This window comes from Anabrus simplex, chromosome 2 (assembly GCF_040414725.1).
Source record: "Anabrus simplex isolate iqAnaSimp1 chromosome 2, ASM4041472v1, whole genome shotgun sequence".
Classification (NCBI taxonomy): Eukaryota; Metazoa; Arthropoda; class Insecta; order Orthoptera; family Tettigoniidae; genus Anabrus; species Anabrus simplex.
This window is the reverse complement of record NC_090266.1, coordinates 428,907,071-428,921,520: the sequence shown is the minus strand read 5'-3', so window position 1 is coordinate 428,921,520 and position 14,450 is coordinate 428,907,071. Positions and strand designations below refer to the sequence as shown.

Genomic DNA, 14,450 nt, shown 5'->3' with positions numbered 1-14,450 from the left:
AAGATTAAGTAAAAAGGATGAAGTACTCATCAGCTCAATTTTTTGTACTAACTGAAAAGGACACCACTCTCTGCATTTAAATTCCAGACACAGATCTTGCCATAGGATTGATTGAGTTATGGACGGACAATTCTACAGAACTGTTACCAGAGATGGTGTCCTCCAACAGCTGTACTTGGGGTTTCAGTTCAGTTACTGCTCTTAGAACACAGTGATAGGAAGCAAAGTTCCAGTAAATAAACAAGTTGTCTTAAGAACCATTGCTACACTTCATATAGTGAGTTCCTAGCAGTTTTTTCTTAAGAGTACATGTCACATTAAATGCAAAACAATGAATTATTGCTGCAAGAAGAACAATGTTTTATTTCACACTTAAGTGTCATAATTCACTATTATGCTGTGTTACACGATTAAACAAGTCATAGCATTGCTGGTATAATGCCATGAGATAGTAAGTATCACTGCAGAACAAATACACAGGAACACAGAACTCATATTATCATGAGTTGACTGGGGCCAAAGGACTACCGTTGATAACTTGCCCCACATGCTTTATTAATAACTGCTGTGGTAGTATATTGAGCAAAAGAACAAAGAAATAGGGTACCGGTACCTTACATTGATGAGAATTCATTTAGTTGTAATAGCAATTCTAGGTATCAGCTAATCTGTTGTTAGCTTAAAATTCAGTATCACTGAAGAGGATGAAAATGGCAGTCAAACACTTAGGGTCTTGGAAGACATTAATGTGGATATTTGATAGGTATAGTGAACTTGACTGTAAATGTATCTGATTACTGTTACTATGGGCCTTTGCTTTGAGTTTCTGTATTATTATGCAATATAAATATACCAGTAATTGATAAAGCTGTTGATGAACTGTTGAAGAGTAAGAGTATTCAATAGCTTTACTGCCATGATCATTTCCCTAAATAAAATATCATACACTCATGGGATGTCCTGAGAAGACGTAGAAGACATCCAGTTGCATATCAGTATCAACATCAAACTGTCCATGAGCAGAAGAGAATGCTGAAAGGTGAATGGACTCTGTTACCACTGAAACTCTTCAACTACCTCATAGAAAGTATGTGAAAATGATACAATAGATGTATAGTCATCAGGGGTGATCTCATCCTTTTATGAAGACCAACATCCTTTTTGTTCAACAAAGGAGTTCTTTGAAGCTTCACTGTTTCATTTCGATAGAGAGTTACTATCCTACTTTCTCATACGATATATTAATACTAAATGGGTCTGTTTAAAATACAGTAGAAATCCACTATAGGAAGTACGGCATATAACGAGAACACCGTTATAACATCTGTTTTTTTCTTTCCCTTTAAAATTTCTATATTAAACTGTGTATTATCGTTCAGTTACAGTGAGAGTCTTATCACTGATGCATTCCTTATTACGAGCGATTAAGTGTGCACTTTTTTTCCGGTACCAATATTTATTCACCCAGCCATTATATTGCATGTGATCGATCATCTTCGGTATCGTTTCCTCGCTATATCCACTAGCAAGCTCTCTCGTCGACATTTGAAGGCGATGTCTGAGTAGATTAGTAATACCCGTCAACCGCCGTTCCATAAGAAAATCAGAAATGAAAGAGAACAACATGTTTTCGTAATAAATATGTAATTAACTTGGTTGATAGCAGTTGTGAGCTCGTTAGAAATAAAGACTAAGTAAATGATCGCTTAATTTTAACATTCTACACTGAAATTAAGTAAGAATGCAATACACTTCAATATATGGGAGATCGCATCACTGATTTCAGAGGTTAGTTTATATTTTCTCGCGTGAGGTTTAAATTCTGAAGAGGCTATTCCCATGTAAATTTATAGCGAGATGTTATCAGTTCTCTACTGGTGCTTGGAATATGTTTTTATGATGCCTATAGTATGGTCAAGTTATGTTAGGTGACACTGTTTGATTGAGAAAACAAACATTTGCCACAAAATATGATCAACATCAAGCAGTATCGTTTTCTCCCTATGTACACCTTGCGAGATCTCTCGTCGACATTCAAAAAGATTACATATAATTTTAAAAAATATTTGTTTAATGTCAACCTAGTCAGTACTTACAATTGACTAGGTTGACATTAAACAAATATTTTTTAAAATTATATGTAATCACTGTCGTCAATACGGACCAAATATGAGATTAATGACTTGTAAAAATTCAAAAAGATGTCGGAGTCAATTAGTAATACCTGTTGACTGCTTTTCTCTAAAAGGCAATTCAAAATGAAAGAGGACAACATGTTTATGTAATAGATGCATAAATGACTTGGCCGATAGCAGTTGTTAACTCGTTAGAAATAAAGGCTGAAGCAAACAATCACTTAATTTTAATGTTATATACTGAAATTAAGTAAGAATGTGATTCACCTCAGATATGACAGAGTACATCACTGATTGCAGAGCATAGTTTATATTTTCTCGCGCCTAGTTAAATTTCGGAATATTCCCATGTAAATTTGTAGAAAGGTGGTTATAATTTCTCTATGTGCGCTTGAAATGTTTTCATGATGCATATACGGTTAGGTTATGTGATGCTCTCTGAAGAAGAAAACTGAAACATTTTCCACAGAGGCCTCTGGAATAGTAATATATTTTTTCAGAATGAAATTAAACATATACTTTCATGTAGTATCGGGTTTCAAAAAATAACAAACGAGTAAGCTGTAGTGTGGATATCATCCGCGAAAACACAAGTTTTGAACAGACTGATTGCCATTTCATACCAATTTTAATGTGTATGGGTTTCCCGGACTTTTAGGAAAAATTGGATGTAACGACAATTCGCTTATAATGAGTAAATTTTTCGCTTTTATGAATTCTCGCTATAACAGAATTCTACTGTAAACAAAACCTATGAATGTATTTTGTGGTACTACCCTTTATTTTAAAGAGTTGTATACACTGCAGTTCTGTAGTTCCATGAGGAGAAGTAAGGTGTACATGCCTAACAGAATAGAAAATAACATTTTATTCATATTAACTACATGTTCCAGTAAAGTGTAAAATTTTGATATAATTTGCATGTATCTCATAGGTACATTTTTAATATATTCTTTCTTAAGTGTGTTCTTTACTCTAAATGTTTTCATTAGAGAAAATCATTGAAATGCTTTCTACAACTGAAAGCAAAATTTTCCAATATTTTAGTACTTAAGTTCAATTTTTCTAGAGCCTTAGGAGCCAATCCATTCTACTGCGATTGCTCACTGAAGTGGTTAGCAGACTGGGTTAAACGAGACTATGTGGAACCTGGAATAGCTCGCTGTGCTGAGCCTCATTCCATGAGGGATAAATTGTTACTCACAACACCAGCTTCAGCATTTCAGTGTAAAGGTAAGAATACTGTTTATTGTCATATTTATGATTATGTTAATTTATTATCTTGTGGTGTTTGCCATGAATTATTAGTAATACATTAAAATATTTGATAATTTTGCTAAAGGGTACAATGAAAACACTGAAATATATTACATGCACTATAATTTCCCAGGAATTTTGAACAAATATATTTGAATGAATGCCATGCTACTTTTTCTGCTACCAGGCGAGTTGGCCGTGTGGTCACGGGCACGCGGCTGTGAGCTTGCATCCGGGAGATAGTGGGTTCCAATCCCTCTGTCGGCAGCCCTGAAGATAGTTTTCTGTGGTTTCCCGTTTTCACACCAGGCAAATGCTGGGGCTGTGTCTTAATTAAGGCCATGGCCGTTTCCTTCCAACTCCTAGGCCTTTCCTATCCCATCATTGCCATAAGACCTATCTGTGTAGGTGTGATGTAAAGCCACTAGCAAAAAAACATCTTTGCTTCAGTGTGGTTTTCCTCAAAGGATCCTCCTGGATTTTGTAGATTTACGGACAAATAAAAATACGCTCCTTTAATTATGCTTCACTGAAATTCATCTCTTAAATACTCAAAACTATTCCTATTTTTGTTAATTGATTGAATGAAATTTCTTATTAAATTTAACTTTGTATGGAGTGGTGGTAATAAAATTTTCTGGGAATCTACATTTTTTCGCTTGGTATTAAACTTTGTCTCAGAGGCCATTCCTACACTCTTCAATGGTTAATTCTGTCCCAAGAGTCCCACTCACACAAAAAGCAACAATGTTTCATGAATTCTGAATGCATTCCATCCATTTGTGATCATTGTAACTTACTTCTTTTTGGAAGATATCTGTATTTTCATTGGTTCCTTTCATATTTACAGCATAAAACATTGGTACCAAAGGCTAAACATTACCATTATCTAGAATTACGGTTTTAGACTTCACTTTGACAAGTCAATAAAGAGATGCCACTCATCTGGAATATGTTCTCTACCTAATTGATGCATAAGTTCATGCACATCATTGCTGTAAATAAGATCACCCTTTCCAGAATAATATGTTCATAAGCTAAGTTGATGCTTTCGATAAACTGCCACTTTGGTGCCCGGTTGTAAAAGATTCATTCCTTTAGTTGAGATGCTAACAGTTCAGACTGGGCTTGTATGCGATTTACATCTATATATATAAAATAACTTGTCCTGACTGACTGACTGATTCATCATCGTCGAGCCAAAACTACTGGACAGGAAGTAATGAAATTTTGGGGATACATTCTTATTAACATGGAGGTGCCCGTTAAGGGAGGATTTTTGGATATACCGTCTGTAAGGGGGTGAAAAAGGTGGGTGAATATTTAAAATGAGGGTATCTATATCTCAAAAACTTAAAAGTTTACAGATTTAAAAATTGGTATTTGGAATCTCCTTTAAAAATAAAGAAACACGTATTTTTTTGTTTTTGGAAAATCCCACTAAGGGGGTTGAAAAATGGGGGGAAATGGGTTGAACTCCTTTTATGAGGAGACCTATATCTCAAAAACTGAAGATATTACAGACATGAAAATTGAAATTTGGAATCTCCTTTGAAAATAAAGCAGCACGTATTTTTGTGTTTTTGGATAATCCGATGAATAGGGGGTGAACAGGAGTGACAAACAGGGTGCATTTAAAAAAAAGACTATATCTGCAAATTATCTCAGACACATGACATATTACAGATTTGATAACTGATATTTGGAATTTCCTGTAAAAGTAAAGAAACATAAATATTTTTTTCGGAAAATCCACGTAAGGAGAACTGAAAAAGAGGGTGAATTTTAAAAATTAGTGTATCTAGAGTATACCCCTAAAAGTTAACATGTTGCAGAAGTGAAAATTGGTATTTGGAATCTCCTTTAAAAATAAACAGGCATTTTTTGGGTGGGGGGAAACCAACTCAATGGGCGGGGTTGGAGTGATAAAGGAGTAGAATTCTTTTCATGAGGATACTTATATCTCAAAAACTGAAGATGTTACAGACATGAAAATTTGCATTTGGAACTTTCTTTCAAAGTGAAGAAACGCATCATCTTTTGTCTTTGGGAAATGTGCTTAAGGGGGGTGAATTAATTGAAAAATTAGTTGAATACTTTGTATGGGGATACTTATATCTAAAAAACTAAAGATGTTACAGACGTGAAATTTAGTATTTGGAATCTCTTTAAAAATAAAGTAACACGCATTTGGGGGGAATCAACTTGGGGGCGGGGGCGATGAAAAAAGAGTTTAATTCCTTTTTATGAGGGTACATATATCTCAAAACTGAAGATGTTGCAGTTGTGATAATAGGCATTTTTAAGCTCCATTATAAACAAAGAAACAAGTTTTTTTGCTTTCAGAAAATTCACTTAAGAGGGGAGGGTGAAAGGACGTGAGAAAAATTTAATTATTTTTACGGAAAAACTTATATCTCAAAAACTTAAGGTTGCACACATGAAAATTTTTACTTTGAGTCACCATAAAAAGTAATGTACACACATTTTTGGTGGGGGAAATCAACTTAACGGGTTGGGGCGAAAAAAGAGTTGAATTATTTTTACGAGGATAATTATATCTCAAAAACTGAAGATGTTAGATGCATGAACATTTATATTTGCAATATTCTTTCAAAGTACAGAGACCCGTGTTCTTTTGTCTATGAAAAATCCACTTAAGGGGGTGAATGAATTGAAAAATTAGTTGAATTCTTTGTGTGAGGATACTTAAATCTCAAAAAATTTAAAATGTTGTCCGGCTCCATGGCTAAATGGTTAGCATGCTGGCCTTTAGTCACAGGGAATCGGGTTCAATTCCTGGCAGGGTCGGGAATTTTATCCATCATTGGTTAATTTAACTGGCACGGGAGCTGGGTGTATGTGTTGTCTTCATCATCATTTCATCCTCATCACGACGCGTAGGTCGCCTACGGGGGTCAAATCAAAAGACCTGCACCTGGCGAGCCGAACCCCTCCTGGGATCTCCTGGCACTCAAAGCCATACGCCATTTCATCTAAAAATGTTAAAGACGTGAACATTGGTATTTGGAATCTCATTTAAAAATAAAGAAACACGCACTTTTGGGGAGGGGGAATCAACTTAACTTGTAGGAAGGTGGGTGAAAAAGGAGTTGAATTACTTTCATGATTATAATTATATCTCAAAAACTGAAGATGTTACAGACGTGTAAATTAGTACCTTGGAGTCTCTTGTAAAAATAAAGAAACACGCATTTATATTTTTTTTCTTCAGAAAATCGACGTAAGGGGTGTGGGGTTGAAAATAAGTAAATAAAGAGTTGATATACGTTTATGAGGATTCTTTATCTTAAAAACTGAATCTGTTACAGACGTGGAAGTTGGTATTTTGAATTTCCTTTCAAAATAAAGAAACAAATTTCCTTTCAAAATAAAGAAACATGTATTTTTTTTTCTTTTTTGGAAAGTCCACTTAATGTGGGAGAGGGGTGGAAAGAAGCGAGGTAGAAGAAGTTGAATAATTCTTATGAGTATACATTTATCTCAACAACTGAAGGTGTTACAGAAGTACAGACATTAAAACTGGTATTTGAATATCCTTTAAAGATAACGAAACACGTATTGTTTTTGCTTTCGGAAAATCCAGTTGAGGGGCTGAAAAGAATTGGGAAAGCGGGTGAATTTTTAAAGTGAGTACCGGTATATCTACAGTATATGTCGTTCTGGCACCACGGCTAAATGGTTAGCGTGCTGGCCTTTGGTCACAGGGGTCCCGGGTTCGATTCCCGGCAGGGATGGAATTTTAACCATCATTGGTTAATTTCCCTGGCACGGAGCTAGGTGTATATGTTGCCTTCATCATTTCATCCTCATCACAGTGTGCAGGACGCCTACGGGCGCCAAATCAGAAGACCTGCACCTGGCGAGCCGAAACCGTCCTGGGATCTCCCAGCACTAAAAGCCATACGCCATTTCACTTTACATTATATGTCAAAAACTTAACATGCTAGAGACAAGAAACTTGGTATTTGGGAAGTCCTTAAAAATACAGGAACCTGTACCTTTTTGTTTTTGGAGAGGGCACTTAACAGGGGGTGAAAAGTAGAGAAAAAGAGTTGAATTATTTTTCATGAGGATACTCATATCTTAAAAACTGAAAATGTTACAGACGTGAAAATTGATATTTGGAATCTCCTTTAAAAATAAGGAAACATGTATTTTTGTTTTCGGAAAATACACTTAGATGGGGTTAGGGGAAGGGATGATCAAGGGGTTGAATTCTTTTCATGAGGATACTTATGTATATCTCAAAAATGGAATATGTTACAGATGTGGGAATAGGTATTTGGAATCTCCTTTAAAAATATAGAAACATGTATTTACTTTTTGACTTGAGAGAAGACTGTTTCTCGCATGTACAGTTCTATGTCGCATGGTCGTCTTAGCCCCAAAAGGTAATACCACAAACATGGTTTACAAAGAATTTCTGGGGTAAATGAAACTCAATTTTTGGGTGATTTTTTTGTACTTTAGGAATTTTCAGATGGTCTCTTAGTACAATGCTGAGGAATGATTACTCTGATCATAGTATGAAATTCACGCGAACAAAGCCGCGGGTAATTGCTAGTCTCTTATAAGGTCGCTTAGCATTGATTGTGAAATTAAAAGAGTTTTTTTGGAGTCCATGAATTCAGAGTCGCTGTCAGGAGTGCAAGAAGTACTTGTATGACCTTCAGGGGAAGATCTTGATGCTTCCTGTTATGGGGTTAATTTTTTGGGTGGTGTTGGAATAGGAAGTGAATCACCATGCTTAACGGGTCTTCTCGCTGAGGGCAAATCTGGATTGGCCCTGGAATGTATTTTCTGATGAGAAACCAGAAATGTTGGTTAAACATAAATACCAGTCTGCTCTGTCCATACCATGGAACTGCAAACTGCATAGAAGGGCGAGTGCCTCTTAACCAACCTCTCAAATTATGGGACCATCTGCTACAACAATATTTAGGTGCAAAATGTTTGTCCTTATCCACTTTAGACTCAAAGTACAATTCATATGCTTGCTTGATTGTCAGGGTAATATTTTCTCTTTGAGATTTTGCAGTGAATTCACCACAAACATAGCAAAATACATTAGGACAATTTATGTACTGATGCAACATAGTTGCTGTAAATTGACACTTTGTATGAGTTTCACAAACTACAAGTCTGTTTAACATACTTATAGCTATTAAAAGCATTATTGTTCACAAACACAAAATTAACATCTGAATTCACAATAAATACAATCACAAAACTGTACGTGAAAGTGTTCTGCACAATACCAAGTCAGTTACTAGATTTCTGAATTTTCTTACCAGTACTAATACATAGTAAAGGAACGATATACATACAAACAGGACATGTTGTGAAGTCAATAAAAAACCAGATAATTCTTATTAAAATCTGCCTCCAATCTTCCCTCCTTTTATGCTTACTTCAGCCATGCAGGAGCATCCACCCTGCAAAGCATTAACAGAAAGTGGGATTACATTAGTGAACAAAAATCTTATTTGATATGGGAAAAAGAATGCATTTTTGAATTCAGCACACCCAAAAGTATAAAGGTTTCATTGTTTTAAGTTTTAGCATTTTATCTTGTTGTACAATCTAATTACTAAAAAATAATCACAGTCATAATTTTTTTCAAATGTATGTCACTAAGTTCCTCCCTGGAGGACCCACTATCCTCTACAGATGTTAATGATAAGCTTCCACTGACAGCTGAAAGCAACCGACCACAGAATACTGTTTGACGTAAGTTGAATGGATGGCAAATAAAGAATAAGAATTTTTTTTCAAGAAGTAGTGCAGAAGCACAGTTTCTATGTAAAGGTACTCAACCAACAGCCTGAGCACGAGGAATAGCCAGCTTTACCTATGTTGATGTCAACAGGGCTACAATTTAAACTCATTTTAACTCATTTTGACTACACACTTATGTGAAATTAAATTTAAATTTTAACACTGATGATGGACCTTAGTGTCCGAAAACCGGTTATGTTTTAATAAAGTGTGTGCTGATATGACTGTATATAATCAATAATAATAGTAATAATAAAATAAGGTAAATTTTAACTTGTAAGTAAATAGTTAAATGTTACTTTTGTTTCAGATTTCATTGGAACTGTTATGTTGTTTAATAGTACCTTATTAAATAGTTTGGTCTTGGGACAATTCACTGTAAATACAACATTCCAGTTTTCTTGGAAAATATATATTCATGTAACTCTGTTTTTTTACATTTAAAAAAAATTCTATTGAACATTCATATCCTTCTATCATTTAGGAAGGTGGACTTTGTGTTATTGTATATGTCTATATTGATTTTCCACTTAGTTTATTAGACTTTTATAAGATCCCTTTCAGCCTGTTTACAGAAAAAAGTTTCAGTAGATGATATTGAAAGAATGATCTTTTTCAGTACTGGTAACCTACATGTTAATTGTTATCTTATTGTGGTACTATTTAATGATAAGTCATGTTGTATTTTTAGCTCAGTTGTTTATCTTTCCCATCTAATATCCTACATCCCTCTCATTAAGGAGTTACTTTCCCATCTGTATGCCATTTCTGTAGATCTACTTCCTAATATATAATTCTGTAGCTGAATGCATGATTTCTGAACTTTTCGATGTAAAGTTCGTATATTTTTCCTTCTTTATAGGCCGTGTAAGCTATGAAATTCTTGCAAAATGTGATGCTTGCTTCACCTTTCCCTGTGCGAACAGTGGAACTTGTGAGCCTTTGCCAGAGAGAAAATATATTTGCCGTTGTGCACCAGGCTATCATGGTCAGAGCTGCCAATACATGATAGATGCCTGCTATGGTAATCCTTGCCGTAATGCTGGAACTTGTAAAGTACTGGAAGAGGGACGTTTCAGGTGAGTTACACAACTTCTTTTAAATTTTTTAATAAAATTAGTCTTTTCTCTAGATGTGAGTTATTTCTTAGCTGTACTAAAATGAGAAAGCACCTTCAGTGGTTCAGGTGGCAACACACCGGCCTCTCACCGCTGGGTTCTGTGATTTAAATCCTGGTCACTCATGTGAGATTTGTGCTGGACAAAGCAGAGGTGGGACAGGTTTTTCTTTGCGTAGTCTGGTTTTTCCCTGTCATCTTTCATTCCAGCAACTTTCTCCAATATCATTTCATTTTATTTGTCAGTCATTAATCATTGCCCCGGGGGAGTAGGAAAGGCTTCAGCATCCTGTGCAGTTCCCATCCTTGCTGCTAGATTGGGGCTTCATTCATTCCATTCTTGACCCAGTCACATGACTGAAAACAGGCTGTGGATATCATTATTACTGAAATTAGAAATAGATGTATGTATGTTCAGTCCTCAGCCCTAAGGTTGGTTGGATCCCCAAGAGCTCTGCCATCAGCTGTCATAGATGGCCTAGGCATCATTGAAGAGGTGTACTAGGGAAATAAGGAGTGAGGTAGTTTCCTGTTGCTTTCCTCACCAAGCCAGAGTTGCTATTACATATCAGTCTGCCAAGCCCACTGAAGTGCATGCACCAACCGACCCTATGAGCAACATTTTCACACCATTCATAGCAGGGACTGTAATGTCAAAGCCAAGGATAAGACAGAGACAGACAAATCTTTGGAAGTAACAAAACTGCTCTAGCTTATACCAGAAGACTTAGTGCACTGTAAACACTAGGTTCTGTCAGCAAAGGCATTAAAAACAGATAGGGCCTATCATAGTAATTAAACAGATTGTAATAACAATTTTTGCAGAAGACTGATAAAGACTAAATTTGCAACTAAACATGAAGTATGCATGCAAAATTCTGAACCTGTACAGAAAGGCATAGGCCTACTTATAAATGATTGAATAAGTTCATTAGTGCAGACACAGACAAGTAAATTTGGCTATAACCAGTTAAATGCGTGGATGAATGAATGAATAAATAAATAACTAAATAGAGAGGAAATAAAGAAGTGAACCAATATATTGTATACCCTACCAAAAGTTTGGAAAAATGTCATAAAATATATTCTGAGGCAATGTGGCACATTTGTCAAGGCACCTGATTCACAGTATTACCGGAACTTCCACTGCAGACATGCTTTGTGTTCATATCCTAGCTCATTTAACCTACATCTCCTACCATGTAGGTGAAAGTTGTTAATCCATAGACAAATCATTCTTTGTAAGTTCTGTCATTGGTAGACATGCCACGTAGAAAGGTGCAAGAGTTCAATAGAAGTCAGAGAGTTCTTTTACTTTTGGTAGGCCATGTACCAGAGGAAGTTGCCTAGCAGCTAAATTTCAGTCAGTGTCAAGTTTGGAATAAGTACAGATGGATAATGTGAATGATAGGCCTTGTAGCAGTTTTCTTCTTGTTACCATTCAGTGTCAAGGTGAGTATCTGAAAATTGTGGCTTGCAGGCAACCAATGTAGCTGAGAGAGACAGGTGTAAGGAATGTGGGTGTGAGTGTGAACTAAGGAGGATGAGGGAAGAGATAGCAAGTTTGAGGGAGATTAAATTAGATTATAATTAGGTATAATTAGACTTGTAATGGGGGATAGGAATGAAAATAGGTCTCTCTCAATCAATGTGCAGAGGGAAGAGAAGGAAGGGGAGATGTTGAAGACAACTATTGAACTCTTGTTCTTCTTGTGAATCTATCGTCGTACAAGCAAGGCGTTATTGATAGAGAGGATACAACAGACTCGTAAGGAGTTGGATTTAATCTCGAGGGAGTTGCTTCAGCTGCATCTACGCCTCTCAAACTTCATAAATGAGGAATTATGGAAGGTCTTTGATCGTATTACTGCAGTGCAAGCCAACAGCACACTAGATCAGGTAAGGGGCAGGCGTATTTCCAAATATGAAAGGTTATGTCAGATGCAGAAACCACATGCCATTAGACCCGATGTCAACAAAGTTGTCGTAAATTTTTCCAGTATGCCTTTGAATGAAATCCAACAGGCAGTTCTCGCCAAAGGTCTCAACTTTGCTGTAGCGCCTAGAAGACTTCCAATTGAGGAACTTATTACAAGTATAGAATCGTCGGTACATAACCTCACACCTGAAGAGGTTGAGAAAGTTAGACAAGAATGTTCCAGAGTTCTCAAGACTGCTACTCCACCTAAGTCCAACTTAAAACAAGGTGAAATCCAGGCACTAAAAGACCTAAGGAACAATTCTGATATAATCATTCTCCCCGCTGACAAGGGTAACGCGACAGTGGTGGTAGATAAGGATGATTATGACAACAAGATCTTGTCTTTGTTAGCTGATCCTATATACAGGATTAACAGTTGTGATCCCACAACTCACTACTCAAATGCGACCCTCAAATTGGTCAAGCAATCTTCTATTCCAGAAGATACAGCGAAGAGTCTCCTTCCCAGTGATGCTATTTCTCCGAGACTGTATGGGCTTCCCAAAATACATAAGGAAGGTGTTCCTCTTAGGTCTATTGTTAGTACGATTGGTTCTCCGACACATGCCCTTTCTAAATATTTAGGTAGTCTACTTCAACCACTTCTAAGTATAACACCCCTTCCTATATTAAGGATTCCACACATTTCATTGAGAAGTTAAAAACATATCACTTCAGCCAGGCGATATCTTGGTGAGTTTCGACGTGGTGTCTCTGTTTACAAAAGTACCTGTTGATGGTGTTATGTCTCTCATTAATGATATTTTCACTGAAGAGATTGCAAGGCTTTTCTACCACTGCATGACCTCCTCCTACTTTCTATGGAGTGGGAAATATTATGAAAAGACAGATGGTGTGGCCATGGGAAGTCCTCTCTCTCCTGTTGTGGCTAATTTCTTCATGGAAAACTTCGAACAGAAAGCTTTGTCGTCAGCACCTTGCAAACCGAAGATCTGGTGGCGATATGTCGATGATACGTTCGTCGTATGGACGGAAGGTGAAGACAATCTTGGTCACTTTCTGGATCACCTTAATCGCCAGCATCCTTCCATTTCTTTCACCATGGAAATGGAATCTGACGGCAAAATACCATGTTTAGATGTTCTCATCACCAAGAAAGAGGATGGATCTTTAGAACACAGCGTTTGTCATAAGCCTACACACACCAATAGATATCTCCACGCAGATTCTCATCATCACCCTGCCCAGAAACATGGTATCCTTACAACTCTTGCCTACCAGGGCCAAGAGGATTTGTGAAGTGTCAGCTCTACAAGAGGAAATTAACACCTTGAGAACCACCTTTGAGAACATCAGTTACAGCAGAGCTTTGATCTCAATGGTTCTGAAATCGACACATAATCAGACGTCTGTTAAGGAAAAAGATGTAAAAGGAACTGCTTACCTACCTTACATACATAACACGACAGATCGTATGGCTAAAATCTTACGTAAGTACCATGTACAAACTGTTTTGGAACATCCATTAAGATTAGGCAACTCCTGCGACCTACCAACTAAGGTTAAGTTGCCTAAATTGCAACAACCTGGTATCTACAGAGTTCCCTGTACTTGTGGCAAGGTTTATATTGGGCAGACTTCGAGAACGGTATGTACTCGCATCAAAGAACATACCAGATGTATCAGACTCAACCAACCTGATAAATCAGCTGTTGCTGATCATGCCATAACACCTGGTCATGATGTCTTGTTCCAAGAAGTGGATGTTCTTGCCCGTATAAAGCAATATCGCCCAAGAATTATTAGGGAGGTGGTTGAAATACGTAAACACCCAGATAATTTCAACCACGATACAGGCTACAACTTTACATTTAGGAGTGAGGGTAATTGTTTCCACCTATTCAATACTACAACAGTGTGACGTCATTAATACATCATGTATTTATTAGATTTCAACATTGGGAGTGGTTTTGGCGTTTGTGTTTGCCATCATCAGCCAAAGGAAAATTGTTACAAGGCTTTATACACATCAATATTAACATAATTTTAAAATATATGTACATACAAATTGAACCATAGTCTTAAATTATTTTGTAATTTGGTGTACAAAGTACAACTTTTTAATTGAAATTACTAGCATATTTCTTATGCAATATATTATAATTTGTTAACTCTGTACAATCTTTTGGATATGAAT

General features: G+C 36.4%; 1 protein-coding gene across 1 annotated transcript in view; it reads left to right on the top strand.

Moving 5' to 3' along the window:
• Positions 1-14,450, top strand: part of sli (slit guidance ligand) — a 1,279,943-nt gene that overhangs the window by 1,203,468 nt on the left and 62,025 nt on the right. The window contains exons 24-25 of the mRNA XM_067140837.2: positions 3,205-3,368; positions 10,057-10,273. Coding sequence (XP_066996938.1) covers positions 3,205-3,368; positions 10,057-10,273 — 381 coding nt within the window. The remainder of the gene's footprint in view (positions 1-3,204; positions 3,369-10,056; positions 10,274-14,450) is intronic.